Source organism: Panulirus ornatus, chromosome 67 (assembly GCF_036320965.1).
Source record: "Panulirus ornatus isolate Po-2019 chromosome 67, ASM3632096v1, whole genome shotgun sequence".
NCBI lineage: Eukaryota > Metazoa > Arthropoda > Malacostraca > Decapoda > Palinuridae > Panulirus > Panulirus ornatus.
Genome location: NC_092290.1, coordinates 10164695 through 10189285, shown reverse-complemented (window position 1 = coordinate 10189285; position 24591 = coordinate 10164695). Strand labels below are relative to the sequence as shown.

The 24591-nt window shown below is 38.7% G+C and overlaps 1 protein-coding gene across 9 annotated transcripts in view; it reads left to right on the top strand.

Moving 5' to 3' along the window:
* Positions 1 to 24591, top strand: part of LOC139747116 (uncharacterized) — a 120009-nt gene that overhangs the window by 60138 nt on the left and 35280 nt on the right. For 2 of the 9 annotated variants that reach the window (XM_071659004.1, XM_071659006.1), the window contains exon 6: positions 17126 to 24169. The exons of 4 other annotated variants lie outside the window; for them this stretch is intronic. In XM_071659004.1, the coding sequence (XP_071515105.1) occupies positions 17126 to 17707 (582 nt within the window). In that variant the 3' untranslated portion in view covers positions 17708 to 24169. Of the gene's footprint in view, positions 1 to 3933; positions 4202 to 4470; positions 4799 to 10714; positions 17088 to 17125; positions 24170 to 24591 lie in introns of those variants that run through there. 3 more of the 9 variants (XM_071659012.1, XM_071659015.1, XM_071659005.1) reach the window with 3 other exon arrangements.

Below are 24591 nucleotides of genomic sequence, written 5' to 3'. Positions count from 1 at the left end.
ATACCCGTTTTTGCTCTCCAAGATAATGTCCCTTTCTCCCACACATTCTTCATTGCTCCCAGAACCTTTTCCTTCTCCCCAACCCTGTGACTCACTTCCACTTCCATGGTTCCATTTGCTGCTAAGTCCACTCCCAGATATCTAAAACACTTCACTTCCTCTGATCTTTATCCACTCAAACTTACATCCCAATTTACTTGTCCCTCAACCCTACTGAACCTAATAACCTTACTGTTATTCACATTTACTCTCAACTTTCTCCTTTCACACACATTTCTGAACTCGGTCAATAACTTCTGCACGTTCTCACTCGAATCAGCCAAACCCTCAAAGTAACATGCCCCAATCAGGGTTGGTGTAATTGTAATTCAATTCAAATGTAATTGATTACATAGTGTAATTTAATTGTAAATGTGAAAGGGGAGGAAAGTGGTACTGGTAGCCTTGGAAATGCAAAGGTGGGCAAGGGGTACTTTTAGATACTGGCAGTAGTGGTACTTGTCCAAAAAATTTATGGCAGTAGCAGTATAATTAATGAAAAGTACAGCTGGTAGTGGTAGCGGTACTTGCTTGCAGTACTTTTTTATTATCAACAATTTTAGTCTACCCTATTGATCCCTTTACCCTACCCATACAAAAATATCAGTCCAATAATAACAAAAACAAAACATTATTCAGACAGGGGAACCCTGCAGAGGTGAATAAAGCAAGTGAGCTTCTGTTCCAGAGAGAGCATAGGAGTAAGAAAATCATGCCAGTGGAGATTTCTGCCTTAGAGGAGCATGTAATTGTCCTCGAACCTTTTTACAAGGCCATGGAAGTTGTGGAGGAGCAGATGACCATATCTGCTATCAAACTGGTGACTCAGGGACTAAAACACTCACTGGAGAATCTAATTCATAATCATAACATCCAGTTACAGTACTGTGAACAAGCCGAAGTTCTATTGGACTCTGTGAAGAAAAGGTTGGATCCATACATAGAAATGAAAGATGTTCAATAGCAGCTTTTTTGGTCCTTGGCTCAAATTGGACTGGCTTCTAGGACAAGAGCAGAAGGACTAAGTGCTGGTATATTTCAAGGAAATGCTTGAAGAATTGGAGGTCGTTCAGGAGCAGTCAACATCAACAATGGATAAAGAATGCAACAAGGATGATCTAGCAAAAGGATTACCTGAATCAAAATGACCCAGACTTTCTCCTTCATGCTAAAATTTTCAATATTCCAAAGTCAATAGGGATCAGAGGGAAGCACAGGGTCAGTGAGTCTTGTTGAAGCAATATGTAGAGGAAGAAACTGTCATTTTCTAGTGATCCAGTGCTATACTGGAAAGAAGTCTCTCAAACTTTGCATCCACTGAAGAACCTTGCAAGAGAAGTGATTGGGTGTACTGCTACATCTGCTCCATCAGAGCAAGTTTTCAGCATTGCTGGAAATTTTTTCATTGCTAACAGAGCTCAACTTGGTGTCACTTCATTCCGTTCAGTGTTATTGATTAAGTGCAATAGTGAATTGTTTGAAAAACTTCCAGTTTTTTAGTTCTCATCTGCAACTTTTACTAAAATGAAATCTCTATTTTTTTCAAATAGTTTGTGATACTTGTTTGTAAAGAAAGGATAACCTTACAGCGCAAAATTAGTAGGGTATTTTTACCTGATTGTTTCTTGCATCAGCAAGGTAGTGCCAGGAAACAGACGAAGAATGACCCATCCACTCATATACACATATATATACATAAATGCATATACATGTACATATACATGATATAAACATTTTATTTATTTTTATTTATTATACTTTGTCACTGTCTCCCGCGTTAGTGAGGTAGCACAAGGAAACAGATGAAAGAATGGCCCAGCCCATCCACATACACATGTATATACATACACGCCCACACACGCACATATACATACCTATACATTTCATTGTATACATGCATATACATACCCAGACAAATACATATATACACATATACATATTCATACTTGCTGCCCTCAGCCATTCCTGTCGCCACCCCGCCACACATGAAATGGCACCCCCTCCCCCTGGACGCACTCGAGGTAGCACTGGGAAAAGACAACAAATGCCACATTCGTTCACACTTAGTCTCTAGCTGTCATACGTAATACACTGCATTTGACATTGTCCCCTGACACATCCTCACAGGAAAGGTATTTGAATCCACCTTCCAAAGTAGTGGTTGGCAAATTTCATAGCTGGCTGCCCTGGCAGACTTTCATAATAGCTTCAACATTAAAACACTGAAACTCTAGAGGAGAGTTTCAAAGGCGCAGATCCTTCTCCAACCCTCTTCAATCTCTTTGTACATGACTTCCCATTACCTCCAGCAAACCATAACATGAAGATCCTTTCATATGCAGATGACCTCACAATCACATCAAAACACACTAACCCCGTAGTGAAAGCAACAGACATGCTTTACTACATTATGCAATTGGAACATTGGTTCTTTCAGAAAAGATTGTCTCCATCTTTACAGAAGTTTTAAATCACTCTTTTGAACCGCAGGCAAACATGAATCCTCACTCCCTTCAGTTACCTAGAATGGACAGTCAGAATAAAACAACCAACCTTTCTAGGCATCACTTATGACATACAATATTCACTCTCCTTGCCAGTAACATAGAAATCAAAAGCAACACAAATTTAATGCCTTCAGGACACTTAATTGCACCAGATTTGGACAAGAAAAAGAATCTTTTAACAGTCTTTGCAAACAGTTTATACACTTCATTCTAAACTATGCCTTATCAGTCATGTCCTCTACCTGGTGTTCAGTTTGTATGCATACAGCTGGCAGTGGAGCAGCAAAACTTAAAGGCATGTAGCTTACACAAGCATTTTCTCATGGTTAATCATTATATTTAAGAAAAATTATGTTCTGGTTAATCCTGTTAACAGAATCATAGAGACTTCTTAGAATGTTTGAGAATATGCACCCACAAGGGTTATTAGGACTGCCACAGTGAAAGGGTCAAAAGGCAAGTTTACCAGCTCAGTATTTTTTAGATAATTCCTACTACATTTTCCTTTCTCTGTCTCTAAAGTGATCTTTTATGTTGTTTATACACACATCATTTACAGTCTAGTGGCTTTCACAGATTGATATTCATTTTACTTACTTTTTATTATTTTTCTTTATAATTACCCCAGGACCAATTTCTATAAGATTTCTGCTGTTACTCAGGGGCATTTTCTAAAGGGTCCTGCATCCCAGAGCTTCACAACTTCCAGTAGCAGGGAAATGTGGACTCCTTTAGAGTGAGAAGTTCTTTGCTGAGACTTTACTCCCAATGATACAATCTTACCAAAGGTGACTCTTCGCTCATGGTGCAACCCCTTGCAGGCAGAGTCCAGTAAGATAGCACCTCACTTATTAATATGGGTTTAGTTTTAAATTCAAGTGAATCATAAAAGATGGCTGAAGCAGACCTGTTGTATCCACAGAGACTGTGGTAACTGATTATCACTAGTGAACAATGCAAAAATCGTTGATTTATCTGAGAGTAACAGCCATAGGCTGTTAGTTATGGACAATCTGTTGAATGATGATACTCTATTGATGATACTCCTTCAACTCATAACCATGATGATGATTAAAATGCAACAGTATGATTTTTAGATTCACTTAGTTGTAAGAGAATCAGATTTCTTTAAGATTTCTTTTTAGTATTTATTTTACTTTCTTTTTCCTTTCTGTGTACTGCATTCTTGTTAGTATAAGCAATTTGGTTAGTAGGAAGTAAAACATTTACTGGTCTTAAATTTTATTGTCATGCATCTTGAGAATGAAAGAGGAACAAAGTTCTTAGAAAGTATCCTATGTAAGAAAGGGAGTTATGATAATATTTAGCAGTGGTGGTAGTGTTTAAGGCCATTTATATGGCAGGCTAAGTCAGGCATTGCCTACAGGTGGGACCGGATAGTGACTGTCATTGGATGGGAGGGGGCAGACCCCATGGACCAGCAATCACTCTCGCCATGAAGAGTAAGAAGAAAGAGCAGTGTAGGAGGATACATCATTGCCCCTTCTGTTCTTACTCAACTGTATTTCTGAATAACATGAGGAAACACGTGAGGACCCACACTGGTGAAAAGCCGTATATGTGCTCCCTCTGTCCTTTTCGTTCCAACCAGAACAGCAGTCTGAAGAGGCACATGATAAACATCCATAATGAAGGTGAATGAAACTTGTTGCAGTTTGGCTATACTCTAAGATCTGTAATGAATTTTTATTGTTGCAAAAGTAGAATAACATCATATACCCCAGATAGACTCTAATAATTTCTAAGGATCACAGCATTGGAACTTGGTTTATACATCTCATTTTTGACAGTATAAAACTTTTTCTTAATAAAACAAGATGATTTATAGTGCCTTTCCTTATATTGGTATTGTTTATTCTGTTTTGAATCAATTATTAAGATTAAAATTAGGTTTTCTTCACAGGTGGGATTGTACAGGAAGGGTTGCAAGATTTACAGCTCTGATAACCCCTCAGCCCCATGCAAAGTACAACAGCATACAAATTTCTGTTTTATGAGGGACAAGTTTCCAGAATATTAATATTGGTTAATTTTTTTTACCTCTACATTGAAAAATAAACTTTCTGCTTTATCTTTGATTTCAAGATCCAGTATTATGAGTACATATAATTTTAGAGAAATTACATAGCATTACTAAAATGAGTCTGGCACCTGACCTAATGAATTCCTGTAGTTAAATCATCACTGGCATATTTTGTATTAAAGAAAGATAGTTCAATAAATTGTTTGATTTCCTTTTAAACATATATGCAAGAAATTTTCCACATAGCCTGGAATGTAGTTTTAGGAGTCTTCAATCCCCACATCTTGGGCTAGGCCCCAGGCTGCTGGGTTTGGTTGTTGGTCAACCAAGCTGTTGGAAGCTGCAACCTGCAAGCTCACATAACCCCCACAGCCTGGCTATAGGTACTTGTCCACATCCCTCATAAGCTTCTCCATTGTGCATCTCATGTGTTTCTGATGGCTGCAGGCAAGTTGTTGAATAGTCCTGGATGTTTAAAATATTCACTCTTTGTGCATATCACGCCTTTAGATATCAGGGGCGGGATTTTTCTCAGTCTTTCAAGCCTGTCGTACATGTAGGAAGCTATTTCTGGGATTTTCCAGGTATAGATGATGTTATGCCTTTCCTTTCTGCACTCCAGGAAGTACAGCCTCAGCGATTTCAGCCATTCCCTGTAATTCAGTTCCTTTTCCAATTTAATGTGGGTCATGAAAGATTTTGAACACTTTGTAATTCTACAGTTTTGTCTGTCTTGTAGAGATGATGTTAGAACACAGAACTTTTCTATTCATAAGATATTTAGTGCCTTGAAAAGTACCATCATTGTTTTTTCTTCCCTTATCTTGAAAGGCTGCATGATCCATCCCACCCTCCTTCTGGAGGAGGTACCTATTGTCATGTTATGTTTGCTGAGGTTTAGGTCATTAGACAGTATTACTTTGAGGTCTCACTTCATTTAATATGGTGTATGACAGTATCAAATATTATATTCACAGGAAACTCATGCTTTGGACATATTTTCCTCAGTTAACCATATGATGTCCTCATTTTTCTCATTATTGAGCACCCTTTTTCTCTATATAGCGGCTGATGAAGATCTTGTTAAAGCTGTGGTAGTATTTTGTCCATCATTGTGAAAGGGAAGAACCCATTTTCTTTAGGTACAAGGATGAGACGGGAGGCAGCTTAGTGTCAACATTAAAACAAATGGCAATTTTATGTGGTAGCTGGCTCATTGTTTTCTTTGGTCAGAAAGTTCTGGTGAGAGGTATGAATATGCAAAATGTTTCAGATAGTCAGTTATTTTGGAAAGTTAATTTTTGGATCTGCAATGCTTGTGTCCTCTAAAACAAAGATCCTATATAAGAGATAAATTTTTGAACAATAAAAGGAGTACTATATGCATATTTATACACCTAACCACTGTGAGACCAGCATATATCAGCAGCCCTGAGATACGACTGGGGGCAGGCAAGCCACTGATACAGGAGTATGCCAGCAGTTGTGTTGGCTTCTTCACTATTAACTGAAGGTGAGTTTTTATACCAATTGCCTATCAGATTTTGAGCATTCACAAGAGCAATTTGCTTCACCAAGTAGATGTGCTCTCCACTGATAGTGATGAGAAAGCAGAGGAAGGTGTGTATGTGTACTTCGTTGCAGGTATTTAAGGGAACAGAAACATTTGGGGGCATACACATGAATGAAAAGCACCTCTCCCTCTGAATACAAACAAGACATATGGACTGGATGGTATCACTCTGTGCTTTCAAGGAGTGTTCATTACAACTTGTTCCTATTATTGCCTGTCTATTTAATTTTTCCAAAAAACCAAAACTATTCCTTCATCTTACAAATATGCATTGGTACAGACTATACTAAAGAATGAGAACTGTTGTAGCCCTTCCATCTCATGCTATTGCTTTGATTTCTTCTGATCTTTAATGCTGTGAATCTTCTCCCATTGTCTCAGGCATCTTTGATTTTGTATTCTCTTGAATCACCTGTTTGACTTTCATAAGAGAAAAGCCATTGAACAAATTTTTTTCTTCATATTACTAATGCCAGTATCTGTCATCTTCCCTGAGACAAAGGGGAATCCTGTGTTATCCCTGGTATATTAAAAGCTTGTGATAGAGTGTGTTATAGAGGGTTTGATTTTTGAGCTCCCCTTTTTAAGCTCTCTCTCTCTCTCTCTCTCTCTCTCTCTCTCTCTCTCTCTCTCTCTCTCTCTCTCTCTCTCTCTCTCTCTCTCTCTCTCTCTCTCTCTCTCTCTCTCTCTCTCTCTCTCTCTCTCTCTCTCTCTCTCTCTCTCTCTCTCTCTCTCTCTCTCTCTCTCTCTCTCTCTCTCTCTCTCTCTCTCTCTCTCTCTCTCTCTCTCTCTCTCTCTCTCTCTCTCTCTCTCTCTCTCTCTCTCTCTCTCTCTCTCTCTCTCTCTCTCTCTCTCTCTCTCTCTCTCTCTCTCTCTCTCTCTCTCTCTCTCTCTCTCTCTCTCTCTCTCTCTCTCTCTCTCTCTCTCTCTCTCTCTCTCTCTCTCTCTCTCTCTCTCTCTCTCTCTCTCTCTCTCTCTCTCTCTCTCTCTCTCTCTCTCTCTCTCTCTCTCTCTCTCTCTCTCTCTCTCTCTCTCTCTCTCTCTCTCTCTCTCTCTCTCTCTCTCTCTCTCAATTTATTCTCATATACAGCTTTCACCCTGGTAGGTTTATTAGCATAACTGTTGATGGATCAACTTCTATTTCCCCCCTCATCAACAGTGTTCCTCAAGGATTTGTTTTGTCTCTCCTACCCTTTTCCTCCTTGTCAATATTTTTTCAGCAAATAACCCAATTTATTCAAATTGTATACTGATGACTCAGCTCTATAACTTTCAGATGAAAGCCATCTTCTGTTACTCAATTTTTGACTTGCTCATCATTTTTCTTTTTTCCTTTTTTTTAGATTGATTTGGACAGGATTTCTCAGTTAGGCAGATGTGCATTTAGGTGTAATGTCTTTAAAACTTGATTTTGTTACTAGTTTTCTTTATGAAATACCTCACTTTGCTGTCCCCTTCCATGGCTCTGTAAATTTATAATTCAGCAGTTCAGTAAACATACTTGGCATAATCATAATCTTTAATATTCCTTGAAAACCTTACATTACACAAGCAACCAAATATGCCCTTAAAATACTCGGATCTTTTTCAGACGCTGACAGATCTTTCCTGAGTAGTTTTTCTGGTTATACAACCAGTTATTTTGTACTTTTTATGGTGTAATGCCCTTACATCAAGGTCAGTGTGAGCTGTGCACTCTTACTTGAGGGAGTTGAATCTAAAGGAAACTATCTTACCAGCTCACATTGGCTTCATGGCTTCTCACTTTCTTGACAATGCACTGTTGGTTCACTTTCCCACTTTTATAGGTATTGGCTTTTTGCTCCCAAGAGCTGTCTGCTTGCATGCCTCTTCCATTAACTAGGTCACATGGTACTCACTGCATTGTGCAATTAGTGTATGGCCAGTAACAGTTTTGTGGTGGACCATTGTGATATCTTTTTCTTTCCCTACTGTGCAAAGACCTTAAATTATTCCTGATGATATTTTTTGTCACACCTCTGACCTTTCCCATTTTCAGGGCAAGTTTTCTACTTTCTCAAAACTCTTACTAATTATTTTTCTTTTTCCTTTATTTCCCTCACCCTGTTTCATATTTAGTTTGCTTCTAATGATGTAAAAGAAGAACTACTCTGATACCCTTTGCATTTATATTCATGTGCATGTATGTGTTTACATCTTGTTTATTAAAAAATTCCAGCTTTTATAAAGTCTTATGTGCATGACTGGAGCCTTTTGAAAAAATATTACAAGGATTTAAGGCATGTCTTTAAAAGAAGGTGAACGTTTTGTCAAGGTTTGTTTTATACTCTCAGGGGGTAGCTGCTTACGTATGTTCTCTAGCAAACCAGTGCAGCACCCAACATGCCACTATATTGCAAAGTTATTTCGTGAGTACAGGAGACCTAAGGAATGGCCAGTTTGATATGTACATATTTCCTTCCATAATTAGATTTGGAGCATCGCAATATACAGGGGGGGATGACATGTTTTAACTAGGCTGAACCAGGACATCTGAGGTGGTTAGGGGAAGACGTAGAATGCTCTCTAGGCCTTGGTCGTGGATGAGAGGCTGTGGCTTTAGAGTGCATTATATATGACAAGTTTAGAGTGGATGTGAGCAAATGAGGCCATTTCTTTCTCAGTTTCTGGTGCAAATGCAGAAAATAATGAACCTTTTCAGAAAACAAACTATACTGTGGAACTCTTTATGTCTATATTTTTCTGACATATAGTATCTTCCTAGAAGAGGCAGGCCTATTATTACTGGAATTATGAGTGACACCTGTGGTGGTGTTCCCGTCAGGCCTAGCTTTGATGTGAGGACCAATGTCCATAACTGATGCCTTTTGAAATGTTGTCAAAGTCAACTTTAAGTTTAAATGCTTGAAAATGGTTTAGTGAATGGTGGAAGGTATGTACTATGTGTATGTAGTATTATTTGGATGTTTTTTGGGTGTGGTAAAAGTAAAATCTTTTGACATTTGCAAGGCCTATAGCATAAGAGGCATTATTCGATGTTACCCATATAAGAGTCAACGCTCTCATGGCACAGCTAGTATTGTTCACATCCTTGGGAAGACAATATTATTTGTGAGCTTTATTTGTTAGATACTATGGGAAACAGGTAATATTAAAAATAGAAATATCTCCTAACATTAAATTGGTTATATGTTATGTTGTTTATGTTTTATTCTTTATTGGTAAACTTGTGCAGCATTTGAATAAAAGTATGTATGTAGTAAGTACATTGATTGATTAACTGAAAAGGGGCTCTTAGCATAACATGTTACCTTAGTATTCTTTATAGGCTTATACCTACAACATTGTATTCATCAAAGTATATATGATCTCTTATAAGGCTTAAAAGAAGAGTATGCAATGATGCCAATGTTTTATGCATATATATCAGTGAACTTGAGAGGAAAGTCTTCAGATTTCAAAATGATTATTAGATGAAAGGTGAAAAGATGTATAGGGACTTTGCCCAAAATAACAGTTCTTTCATTTGATTATTACAGAAAATTATCATGAAACATTTTGGTTGATATTCTTCAAACATTTCAGTCATGTTAGACTTCTCACAAATGATGTGAAACCAGTAACTGCCATCGTTCAGATGTCGTAAACTTTATCCCCTTGCAGGAAAACTCATGGGTTGGGTTCATCAGATTGATGAATATTCTCCCGAAGGATGACATGGCTGTGAGGAACTTTTCACAGTCAGCATATGTATACCCTATATATCTATTTAACCTTAGATCAGGTCATTTTGCTTTACTTATTTGCATTTTGATTTGAATTTAAGGATGAAATCTACCAAGAAACAGTTAACAGCTTTATTATACTAGACAAGTAAGTTGTCACTTTTGAGAAAAAATATGATCTCATTCATTTGAAATCTGGCGTTGACTGAAGGGATAGTCGTTGAGGCAAGCATCATGGCCCCATTTTTTTCCATAGCCTAGAAAAGCTCTTTTTTTCAAGACCTCATCTCTCTCTCTCTCTTTCTTTCTCTTAGAATTTTTGAAGTGCCTAAATTCTGTTTTGTATACCAATACCGCTTATAACAATTAACCTCCCAGTAGAAATGAAAACATTGTATTCTTTTGAAGTGGTTGGTGGGGTAAAGGGAATGCCTTTTCTTCACACCTGTGCCACAGCCCCATAAATGTTCCATGCATGGCACTGTTTGATATCTATCATTCCTGAACATCCAATATAATGGGCTTTATTGTGAGTTATTTAGTGATGCTGTTGTCGTTATTGTCTGTTTTGATATTGAGAAAATATCCAAATCATTGAAATTGATACAGTGTTAAGGGACATTCTTACCTGAGACTGGCAATAAGAAAACGTCCCTGTCATTTAGTTTTTGGGAAGAAAAAGAACCTCTTTAACAACAAACTTCAGATTTTTTCAGAAAGAATACATGCATTAGTTATGAAACATCATACAGACACAACAGTACACAATATAGTAATACCTTGATTATAGTTTAGTTACATTAACGAGGTTTACATAACTGAATAAGATGGGCATCCCTTACAGATGCGTCTGAACAGGAAGGAACACACTGCTGAGGAAGAAGGAACTGCAGGAGATGGGGAGGGCTTCACTGCTATCAGCAAGTTGCACCAGTGTCCCTTCTGTCCATACAATACTTCCAAGAGTATGTTGTTCATGAAGCATATTCAGACACATTCTTCAGAGAAGTCATATTCTTCAGTACACCATTCATTCCCCAGTGATGGAAATGAATACCTTGCTGCTCATCATGTTTCTACTAGAGAAAAGCCATTTCCATGTCCACTCTGCCCATTCAATGCTGCTGAAAAGGGTGGCCTCAAAGTTCATATGCGGACTCATACTGGCGAGAGACCATTTGAATGTCCTCATTGCCCATCTAGATTTGCTCAAAATGTTCACCTTAAGGATCATCTTCATATTCATACTGGAGAGAAACCATATTCTTGTCCCCACTGCTCATTTCGTTGTGCTAATAACAGCAGTATTCGTAGGCACATTAAAACTCATACAGGGGAAAAGCCACATGCGTGTCAGCATTGTTCATTCCGTTTTATTAGGATGAGCCAGTTAAAGAGACATATAAGGACACATGCAAAATCGTAACTACACCTCTGCTCTTTGCATTTCCTTCAGTAATTTATAGATCCTGATATGTATAGGAACTGTAGAAATACTGTAATTATGTTCAATAGACTTGGTCAAAAGTCACAAGATTAAAGTTGCAAGCAAAAACTACAAACATGAAAAGCATTTGCTTGCAACTTTTGATGGACTTGCTTGTGCTTTGTGACTCACTTCAACCTCCAAGAATTCTCTCCAGACTGGAACCATTGTGATGAACATCATCTTTTTAAGGCAAGCAAGGCCATAAACACAATACAAAGGAAAAAATAATCATAAACAATCAAGGATCAGAGCTTTACTGATCACTTAGTTTGCATTGGTCATGTAGTTCTGTGGGTTGTAGCCTCAAATGGTTTAATTGACCAGAGGAGCAATTAAGTATCTTGGTATTCGACCAAGCTGTGGAGGTAGATAAGTCTCCAAAATTGGTTTAAGTTATATAGAAAGCATAATACAGGAGTAAGAGCATATAACCAAAGGGTAATAAAAAAAAAAATGGAATTGTTATATATGAGAAACAGCTTTAACATGATACTCTTAAGTTTTGATGAGAAAACTTCCCCCGTAATTGGGATGAGTTTGTCATCACTGGATTCCCACTTAAAGGATTCCCTCTTGAAGTAAAACATTTTAGATATAGTAAACTTGATAATGAGTTAATTCTTGTAAGATGTCTTGAACCAAAATTCTCTGATTTGACTCACTGTTCTCACACTAATCGTTCCCACCAATGCTTTGTTGGGAGCTTAGTGAGTGATGGAAGAACACTAAGCTCATAGGTGTAAGAATCATCCAAACTTGTTGAAGATAGGTAGGAAAGGTCTCTGAGCACCTATGTCTGGTGTTTCTGTAATCTTACCTTAGTGGATCTTTGTGTTGCTGTGGGAGGTGTGCCCATCATGCACATGAGGGGGTAATTATGCACACATTTAGACTGCCATTTCAAGTATTAAATCATGGCGTTCCTCTCTCTCCCCTCTTGCATATTCTGTTAGATTGTTAATGTCTTTTTTTCATAAGGCCTCCTTCATGTGGGCGTGCTGGTCATTGCTCACAGGGCTCCAGATTGCAGGAGAGAAATGCAGGTTTTGAAGAATAGAAATCCTTTCTTTTAGAGTTGAGCCCTGCAAGTATTGCATTTGTTTTTACCCATCTCTTCCTTCCCCTCTTTCTGTTTTGAAAAAGTAAAATTTGGCACTAGTTGAGACCATCCTGTGGCTGATGCTAGCAGTCTACAAAATCAGAGATCACAGGAAACATAAGGCTCCAAGGCCAGTTGGGGATGTTATAAGCAGGGTGGTTACTGATTTGGTGATGGGGCATCATGAACGAGCTGCTAGGTAACACCTCAGAGTAGAGATAGGTGGAAGGGTGATGAATTTCCACCATTTGTAGGGGATTATGGGTTCTAACCTCCTGCAAGCTTACTGCTTTCAAAGCTTGTGGGGCTTCACCTCCAAGTGAAGAAAAAAAAAAATCATTCTTGAAAACCTTCATTTTTGTATTTACAAAAGAAAAAATATGGCATTAGTTTTTCTGCACTGCATTACTTGTAAGTGTAAAAACTGTGAAACTGACAAATCAAATTTTTGTACATAACACAATGGCTTGGAAGCTCTTATTTGTTTTTGTAAATAACAGAGCTTTACCATGAATTTCTTTTACTCTTTGAATACCAAAGATAAATTTAACAGAGCACTGAATATATATTGCTTTGTCTTTTGAGATTTTTTATCTATATGATTTATAGTTGTGTAAATGTCAGCTGAGCTTCAGTGATACAATTATGTATAAACAGCATGTGCCAATGTAGCTTATTGGTTTCAACTGTAGTAGTACAACAGTTTATTTACACTGGCATTTTGATATGAATTCCATATAAGTTCATGTAGTACATAAACCATTTCTATATAAGGAAAATGTTATTGCAGATCTTTACGAATAGACTCCTTCCATCCAAAATACTCTTGATTTGTGACCAAGCACCAACCGTCATACAGAAAGAATGATTCACCCCTGCCTCACATTTCAACAGAGTGTATTCATAGATCCCCTTCTCCAACAAGCACAAAGTTGACAAAACACATTCACATTGCACTCATAAGTTATGAAACGGCTGTCCCTATCCATATCTTAAACACCTCTCTTCCACATATACAACCATATGGAACAACATTCCCCAGACATTTGTTTACCCTTACTGTGGCAGTCTTTAATAAATTGAAAAAAGATAATATATACTTTTCATCTTTCCAATTGAAATAGCCTTTTTTTCTTTCTCAGAAATGAAGGCAAGCAAGTATGAATAGGTACATGTGTATATATGTATATGCCTACATATGTGTATGTATGTGTGCATGTTTATGTATATGTATGTGTATATGAGTGGATGGGCCATTCTTTCTTTGTCTCTTTCCTGGCACTACCTTGCTGATGTAGGAAACGGCAATCAAGTATGATGATACAGGGCTGGGGGATGATTCGGGTGAGAAACTGCAGAAGTTGGTGACTGAGCTTGGTAAAGTTTGTGAAAGAAGAAAGTTGAGAGTAAATATGAATAAGAGCAAGGTTATCAGATTCAGTAGGGTTGGGGGACAAGTTAATTGGGAGGTAAGGTTGAATGGAGAAAAACTGGAGGAAGTGAAGTGTTTTAGATATCTGGGAATGGACTTAGCAGCAGATGGAACCATGGAAGCGGAAGTGAGTCACAAGATGGGGGAGGGGATGAAGGTTCTGGGAGTGGTGAAGAATGTGTGGAAGGCGAGAACACTATCTCGGAGAGCAAAAATGAAGGAATAGTGATTCCAACAATGTTATGTAGTTGCGAGGCATGGGCTATAGATAGGGTTGTGCAGAGTAGGGTGGATGTGTTGGAAATGAGATGTTTGAGGACAGTATGTGGTGTGAGGTGGTTTGATCAAGTAAGTAATGAAAGGGTAAGAGAGATGTGTGGTAATAAACAGAGCATGGTTGAGAGAGCAGAAGAGGGTGTGTTGAAATGGTTTGGTCACATGGAGAGAATGATTGAGGAAAGATTGGCAAAGAGGATATATGTGTCAGAGGTGGAGGAAAGAAGGAGAAGCAGGAGACCAAATTGGAGGTGGAAGGATGGAGTGAAAAAGATTTTGAGCGATCAGGGCCTGAACATATAGGAGGGTGAAAGATGTGCAAGGAATAGAGTGAATTGGAACGATGTGGTATACCGGGGTTGACATGCTGTCAGGGCATGTGAAGCGTCCAGAGTAAACAATAGAAAGTTCTGTTGGCCAGGATGTGGAAAGGGAGCTGTGGTTTTGGTGCATTACACATGACAGCTAGAGACTGAGTATGAACAAACGTGGTCTTTTTTGTCTTTTCCTAGCGCTACCTCACTGGAGACGGGAGGAAGGGGGGGAATGCTATTTCATGTGTGGTAAGGTGGTGATGGGAATGGATGAAGGCAGCAAGTATATATATATTTTGTTTTCATACTATTTGCCATTTCCCACCATAGCGAGGTAGTGTTAAGAACAGGGAACTGAGCCTTTGAGGGAATATCCTCACTTGGCCCCTTCTCTGTTCCTCTTTTGGAAAATTGAAATAAAATGAGAGGGAAGGATTTCTAGCCCCCCGCTACCTCCCCTTTTAGTCACCTTCTACGACACACAGGATAACGTGGGAAGCAGTCTTTCTCCCCTATCCCCAGGGATAATCGTGAGCGATCAGGGTCTGATCATACAAGAGGGTGAAAGGCATGCAAGGAATAAAGTGAATTTGAACGATGTGGTATACCGGGGTCAACGTGCTGTCAGTGGATTGAACCAGGGCACATGAAGCGTCTGGGGCAAACCATGGAAAGTCCTGCAGGGCCCGGACATGGAAAGGGAGCCGCGGCCCCGGCACACCACACACAACAGCCAGAGTCTGAGTGTGGATGAACATGGCCCCTGTTGTCCTTTCCTGGCGCTGCATCACGTGCACATGGGGGGAGGGGGGGTGTCATTTCATGTGCGGTGGGGCAGCGGTGGGAATGGATGAAGGCAGTATGTATGAATATGTGCATGCGCATATATGCATATGTCCACATATGTATATGCATACACACATTGAAATATACAGGTATGTATATGTTTGTGTGTGGGTGTTTATGTATATACATGTGTATGTGGATGTAATTACCTTCCTTGTCTTCTCAGATGGCAACACAGAACACTGTAAAGTAATGTTTGTTTAAACTCATGATCACGTGGCTGACTGGAAGCTGTGGCTGGCTGCTGCTGCATAGCATCATGAGAGAGTATTGTGATGCATATGGCTAGCCTGGGAAAAGATCAAAATTCAAAATTGAAAGTACAATTTCTACTGAATGCATATCAGTATTGCACCATAGTAAAGTAAAAAATCGTAAGTCGGGGAGCACTTGTAAAGTAAATAAAATAGAAATAAATTTTTCAGTATGTATAGGTGAACTAATGATAATACATGCATGTTTGCATCTCACTTGACAAGGAGGCTGTAATCCACCACTTAGCACCTTGTGCTAACACAACTCAAAAAACTTCTACATATTATAAGAGTGATAGCATGGATGAAATATGCTTAAGTGATTTTATTCATTATCATATAGTAAGGTTGAATACATTTTTAACACCATGTATAAAATGATATTTTCATGGTTGAAAAGGATACCTAATTGTGGTGGTAAGGGGTTGATATGCTTAAATATTAAGATGTGTTTACTTTGGGGGGCTTGAAATTTGAATGAGTCTATAACAAGCACAGTATTATGATTATGTGAAAAAGAGCTTCCCAAATATCTTGAAACCATCGTATTCTCTGTGATATATGGCTTACTCTTACAGCTTATTCAAATAGTTATATATGATCTCTTTTAGAAGTTTTGAAAGAAGAGTTTATACTGATGCATGGGTATTATGTAAGTGTAAGAGGAAAGTTTTCGGATTCATTATTGTAAATAAAAGTTGAAAATATGTATAGGAGATTTGTTGGAAGCACGAGGTCTTATATTTCATTATTTTGAATAGTTATCATGAAACTGTTCATTTGATATTTACTTAAGATATTCTCATAATCATGTGAAACTGAAGTGTTTGGTGACTGACAAAAGACAGCATAATGATCATTACTATTTTTCATCACTTTTGTAACTGTAACGAAATATTCATCGCACATCATGCATCTGGTCACTGTTCCTCTGTTGTAGATGGGACACACTTTCAGGAACTCTTAATTGTAAATATTATCCTGAAGGATGATTATGTTTGTGGGAACCTTTTGTCTCACAGTTTGCTTATGTATACCTTATATATTTGATTAACCATAGATCTTGTCTTTTTGTTTCAATCTCAAGCACTTTGATCACATTCAAGGGTAAATCTATTAAAGAATAGTTGACAGCTGTATGATACCATACAAGTAAACTGGCAGTTTTTGGAAGACAATATATTTTTTCATTTGAAACCCATCTTCCTTGAACATCTGTGATTGGTTTTATTGAGGAAGATGCTCCTGTCTACTTTGATAATGAGAAAATATCCAGAGCCTATCAAATCATGATTGTGGAAAAATCATAACTAGATGATCGAAAATTATCCTTATCATTTAGTTTTTGGAAAGAGCCATTCGTTAACAAGATAATGTCCTTTAGCAATATATTCTGCAGGTGTTTTCAGAAAGAATATATTTACAGCTTTTGAAATTCCATGTAAACATAATAGTACACAAAATATTAGTTGTTTTCCTTATTATTGTTTACAAGTTACATTAATGAGGTTTTAAGTTGTTGAATAAGATGGGCATCCCTTACAGATGCGTCTGAACAGGAAGGAACAAACAGCTGAGGAAGAAGGAACTGCAGGAGATGGGGAGAGCTTCACTGTCATCAGCAAGTTGCACCAGTGTCCCTACTGTCCATACAACACTTCCAAGAGTATGTTGTTCATGGAGCATATTCAGACACATTTTTCAGAGAAGTCATATTCTTCAATACACCATTCACTTCTTAGTGATGAAAGTGAATATCTTGATGATCATGTTGTTTTAAGCAAAGAAAAGCCATACCCATGTCCACTATGTCCATTCAGTGCTGCTGAAAAGGGTGGCCTGAAAGTTCACATGCGGACTCATAATGACAAGAGAACGTTTGATTGTCCTCATTGCCCATCTAGATTTGCTCAGAATGCTCATCTCAGAGATCATCTTCATATTCACACTGGAGAAAAACCTTACTCATGTCCCCACTGCTCATTCCGTTGTGCTAATAACAGCAGTATTCGTAGGCACATTAAAACTCATACAGGAGTTAAGCCACATGCATGTCAACATTGTTCATTTCGTTTTATACGAATGAGCCAGTTAAAGAAACATATACGAACACATGCAAAGTTGTAACTCTTCCTGAACTCTGTACATTTCCTTCAGTAATTCATGAAATGATATCCCGATGTGCAATGAATCTGTAAAAGTGACTAGATTTGTTGGGCGTTTCCAGAAGTCACAGTATTAAGGTTGTAAGGAAAAACTACAGATATGAAAACAATTTTAAGCTTTTGATGGACTTGCTTGCACTCAGTGACCCCCTTTAACAACCATGACACTACTCAAACCACTAATTCCCTCCAGACTGGATTCACTGTAACAAAGATCATCTTTCAAGGCAAGCAAGGCTGTGAATACAGTATATAAAAAAAGAAAAGCATAGACAACCAAGGTTCAAGCTCTTCAAGTTAGCACCTGTAAATGTTAGGAACGTTATCGTCCATTCAATGGAGAAAATTAAGTTCGGTGGTTAGACATCTTCAGAGTTTAGCAAATCAGTTTGTATTGGATATGTGAGTGTGCGGGCCCTAGCCTCAAATAGCTGATTGATCATACGTGCATGAATTCAGCTTGGTTCTAGAACAGTTTGTGGAAGTGAAGATAAGCCTCCATGAGTAATTTTGGTTCAAGTTATATGAGACTAAGAGCATGTAACCATAGAATGATTGAGAAATAAAACTGTAATGTAACAGGAACAGTATTGATGAATATTGAAGAAATAGCTAACTGATTTTAAACCTTTCAAGAAATATTTCCACATATAATTGAGATGAGCCTGTCGTTGGATCCCCCACTGAATATAAAGGATTCTCTCATGAAGTAAAACGTTTTAGAAATGGTAAACTTGATAATGAATGAGTCCTAGTAAGATGATATCTTGAGCCACATTTCTCTACATTTAAATCCCTGTTCTCAAAATTTCAAAGACTTGCCAACAGCACACAAGCTCATCATCATGTTACTGTTGATGCATAGATGGTGTGACAGTATGTCTCTTATGGTTGGGAGCCTTGTGATTGGTGGCAGAGAGCCAAGTTTACAGGTGTTTGAAACCTTTCACCCCCATCCAATACAGTGGGACTTTGCCTGAATTCTTCACCTATCAAAAGTCATACACCATTTGATGTTGCTCAGTCACTTGTTCATGGTATCCCACCACCCACTCAGCAACATCCCTTGGCATGATATCACCTATGAACCCAAGTTGGTGATACATATTTTCCACATTCTTTGAATTTACTAGCTTGCCATCATAGCCTGGCACTTCTTTTCCTGTGAGAGGTGTTTAGAATGTTGGGTGTGGATAGCAGCACTCAGATAAGCTTGTATTCCATTTGAAAAGTGACTACTTCTGTAATATTCCTTCTGCCCTTGGACCCGCTCATCTCAAGGCTTTGATGGTTCCTTGGCTATTACTTTCTCAAAGTTTGTTATAGTTGGTTCAAGGAATACAGCTCAGGATGTACAGTGCTGTTGCAGTAAATCTTTCGGGATATGGTCCCCAGCCTACTTTCATAATACTTCTCATTTACCTTGATAGGCATGAAAGGCTGTAAATTATTACCTTGAAAATCAAAAGGCACAGTAAGCACATAAAGAAAGAACATTGTGAACATCTGGAACCCAGGATTATTCAACACATTTTGTGCAGCCATCAGAAACACAATGGGATGCACAGGAAAGAAATTTGAAAAGGCCTTGGATAAGTATTTACAAATAGTGTCAGACCAGCCAGGCTGTGGTTGTTATATGGGCATGTGCAGCTTCCAAGAACTTGGTCAGCTAATAACTCAACTTGACAGCTTGGACCCAGCTGAAGCTATACTGGTAGAAGAGCTAAGACTACTCCATGGCAGACAGGTGTTCAGGGTTGGTGAATTCAGGAGAATTTCCACTGTATTGTTAAGAAGTTGGAGGGCTCTAACTCCATGCAAGGTTGGCACTCTTATTGCTCATGAGGCCTCATCTTGGAGTAAAAAATTTTCCTTTCTTCATTTTTGTATTTACCCCCAGAAATTAAGGCACTGTGTTGAAGATTTCTGCAGCACATTATACACTAGAGGATGTAAATTACTGTACAAGTGATAGGGAATGTATATAATGCAAAAAAATTGGAAGCTCTTGGTCAATAGGATATTTGATACGACATAGCCAGTATTTGTAAATAAGTAACAAATTTTTACCATGATTTTCTTTTATCTACTGAATACCAAAGGTACCCTTAACACTGCTTTGCATATTTACTGTTTCACCATTTGAGACTAATTTGTATGGTTTATAGGTGGGTAAGTCGGTTGAGCTTCTGTGATACTTATGATTTATAAACTGTCAACATTCCAATGTAATTTATTGGTTTCAGCCACAGCAATATAGCAGTTTATTTATACAGGATTTTTTTTTATAAGAATTCATTATTAGTTTATTCTGTACATCAACCATTTTTGTATAAAGGACATATGTTGCTGCAGTTCTTTGCATCCAACATTCTGTAATATATAGCCAAGCACCACTAAACAGCTGCCACCAAACACATCTGAAATTCCACTCTACCATATGTTCACCTGTCCCTCATGCAATTGCCACACTGAAAACACTAAACACCAACTCCTTATTTGGGTGAGAGAGATGTGTGGAAATAAAAAGAGTGTGGTTGAGATAGCAGAAGAGGGTGTGTTGAAATGGTTTGGACATATGGATGGAATGAGTTAGGAAAGATTGACAAAGAGGATATATGTGTTAGAGGTGGTGGGAACAAGGAGAAGCAGGAGACCAAATTGGAGGTCGAATGATGAAGTGAAAAAGATTTTGAGTGATTGGGGTTTGAACATACAGGAGAGTGAATTTGAACAATGTTATATACCAGGGTCAACGTGCAGTCAATGGACTGAAGTAGGGCATGTGAAACATCTGGGGTAAACTATGGAAAGGTCTGTAGGGCCTGGAAGTGGATAGGGAGCTGTGATTCATTGCATTACACATGACAGCTAGAGACTGTGTGAACAAATATGGCCTTTTTTTTGTCTGTCTTCCTGGCACTTTCTCGCTGAAGTAGGGGTAGCAATGCTGTTTCCTGTGGCACCAGGAATGGATGAAGGCAAGCAAGTATGAATATGTACATGTGTATATATGTATTTGTCTGTATATGTGTATTATATGTTGATATGTATTTGTATATATATATATATATGTGGGTGTATGGGCATTTATATATATGTGTATATGAGTGGATAGGCCATTCTTCATCTGTTTTCTAAAAGTGCAGGGCAGGTGGGTGGTAAGTACTCAGTGTCTTCTTTATGGGGGTAGGTGATCTGTGAGCAAAGTTTGCCTGAGTATTTGGCATCAGTAGGCTTTTCATTTCTGTTTGGGGATCAGTGGTTAGTAATGGCGTCATTTGGTTGGGAATATAACGAAGCAGCTTACCACACAAAATAGTGCACCCAGAACAATTACTGGATGCCTAGCAGCTACAAACACTTAACACCCTTACAGTTAAACAAAGATCTTCTCATAACTTGTTTCTTTGTAACAACATTAGACCCCTTTCAACCACACCATTCTCTTAACTAACCACCAAACCCCAAGTGGAAATAAAAAGCTTACCCCTGCCTTACACTTTTTTAACCTCTAATCACAGATCCCCTCATCCCAGTAGATATGACACTGACAGAATGCATACCCACTGAACTAACTGCAACTGACCTCCCAACTCAGTCTTAAACTCTAACCCACTTGGCAATTCCCATCAGGAACACTCCCCAGACACATACGAGTCACACTCTTGTCTATACTCTGGACATCGCCCATCACTGCAACATTATGAACACCATTTCAACATACCCCAAGACTGTCATGCCCACAGTGCTACTTACCATAAAGAATCTGAGCACCATGTAGTTGACCTACTCTCTCTGCATGTAGATGCACACACAACATCACGATACTTTATGACCTATGGTCCTGACAGGTGGAAGTAAGAATATATATATTATTTTTTTTATTATTTTGCTTTGTCGCTGTCTCCTGCGTTTGCGAGGTAGCGCAAGGAAACAGACGAAAGAAATGGCCCAACCCACCGCCATACACAATGTATATACATACACGTCCACACACGCAAATATACATACCTATACATCTCAATGTACACATATATATACACACACAGTCACATGCATATATACCCATGCACACAATTCACACTGTCTGCCTTTATTCATTCCCATCGCCACCTCGCCACACATGGAATACCATCCCCCTCCCCCCTCATGTGTGCGAGGTAGCACTAGGAAAAGACAACAAAGGCCACATTCATTCACACTCAGTCTCTAGCTGTCATGTAAAAATGCACCGAAACCACAGCTCCCTTTCCACATCCAGACCCCACAGAACTTTTCATGGTTTACCCCAGACGCTTCACATGCCCTGGTTCAATCCATTGATAGTATGTCAACCCCAGTATACCACATCGTTCCAATTCACTCTATTCCTTGCACGCCTTTCACCCTCCTGCATGTTCAGGTCCTGATCACTCAAAATCCTTTTCACTCCATCTTTCCACCTCCAATTTGGTCTCCCACTTCTCGTTCCTTCCACCTCTGACACATATATCCTCTTGGTCAATCTGTCCTCACTCATTCTCTCCATGTGACCAAACCATTTCAAAACACCTTCTTCTGCTCTCTCAACCAAACTCTTTATTACCACACATCTCTCTTACCCTATTATTACTTACTCGATCAAACCACCTCACACCACATATAGTCCTCAAACATCTCATTTCCAGCACATCCACCCCCCTCTTCACAACTCTATCCATAGCCCACGCCTCGCAACCATATAACATTGTTGGAACCACTATTCCTTCATACATACCCATTTTTGCTTTCCAAGATAATGTTCTCAACTTCCACACATTCTTCAACGCTCCCAGAACTTTCGCCCCCTCCCCCACCCTATGATTCACTTCCGCTTCCATGGTTCCATCCGCTGCCAAATCCACTCCCAGATATCTAAAACACTTCACTTCCTCCAGTTTATCTCCATTCAAACTTACCTCCCAATTGACTTGACCCTCAACCCTACTATACCTAATAACCTTGCTCTTATGCACATTTACTCTCAGCTTTCTTCTTTCACACACTTTACCAAACTCAGTCACCAGCTTCTGCAGTTTCTAATCCGAATCAGCCACCAGCACTGTATCATCAGCGAACAACAACAGACTCACTTTCCAAGCTCTTTTATCCACAGCAGACTGCATACTTGCCCCTCTTTCCAAAACTCTTGCATTCACCTCCCTGACAACCCCATCCTTAAACAAAATTAAACAACCATGGAGACATCACACACCCCTGCCACAAACCAACATTCACTGAGAACCAATCACCTTCCTCTCTTCTACATGTACACATGCCTTACATCCTCGATAAAAACTTTTCACTGCTTCTAAAAGCTTGCCTCCCACACCATATATTCTCAATACCTTCCACAGAGCATCTCTATCAACTCTATCATATGCCTTCTCCAGATCCATAAATGGTACATACAAATCCATTTGTTTTTCTAAGTATTTCTCACATACATTCTTCAAAGCAAACACCTGATCCACACATCCTCTACCACTTCTGAAACCATATATATATATTGATTATTTGTAATTTCCATAGAACTTCCTTTTGTAAGGGTCATGATGATACCCAGGACATTTTATTTTTCTCTTAGCTCCAAGGTTGTGCTACACTCATTAGCAGGGATGGGATAGACTTCTTTGAAGCAAGAAGTTCTTTGACAAGACTGTACTTTCTTAAGTTAACTGATGGTGATGCAACCTCACCAAAGTTGACTTTTCACATGCAATGTAACCTCATAAAGGCTGAGTTCATTCATTCATTCTTAACTAACCAGACTAGTTTGTGTGAAATATTCGTCTTGATGTTACCCAGGACCTTTCAAAAGACTCCTGGAGCTTAAGGCTGTGCTAATTCCTGTGGCTGGGAAATGTAGACTCCTCTGTGTAAACCTCGAGAAGGAGTCCAGTAACATCTATTCACATATTCCGTCATACATATGCATGTGATCACACCATGAGTGAAATGTCATCTTCAACAATGTTATTTCAGTGTCAACTGATAAAATGCAGTGCTGTCTTGTCAAAGGACTGCTAACTGATAAGGAGTCCATCAGTTCTCTACTCTTGATTGCAATGCAACCTTGAAGCTGCAAGAACCCCAATGGAAAGAATACTACCTTCGGGATTACTTATGTCAATGCTTTTGTGAATTTGTTGCAGCTAAGTGTAATTTTGAACATTTATCGATTAATTTAGTATAGTTATTTTGTAATTACTATAAGTCCTCGATTGTCTTACAGAAGCAATGCTCTTATTTCTTCATATTTTGTTATAAGATTGGCACCTGTAGTACATAAACAGAATATTTTAGAAAATTAGATTATATTGTAAATTTGTGTTCTAAAATTTACCCCCTGAAGATAGACGTCAAGAGTCTGAAACATTGAGTTAATAAAGATGTAAGCAAGAACATACTTTCACTAATTTTTTCTTGGTCCTCCTATTGAAAGTAAAGGTGCATTTCCCATGCAGTATATTAATTGCTGATTGTATATATATATATATATATATATATATATATATTTTTTTTTTTTTTTTTTATACTTTGTCGCTGTCTCCCGCGTTTGCGAGGTAGCGCAAGGAAACAGACGAAAGAAATGGCCCAACCCCCCCCATACACATGTACATACACACGTCCACACACGCAAATATACATACCTACACAGCTTTCCATGGTTTACCCCGGACGCTTCACATGCCTTGATTCAATCCACTGACAGCACGTCAACCCCTGTATACCACATCGCTCCAATTCACTCTATTCCTTGCCCTCCTTTCACCCTCCTGCATGTTCAGGCCCCGATCACACAAAATCCTTTTCACTCCA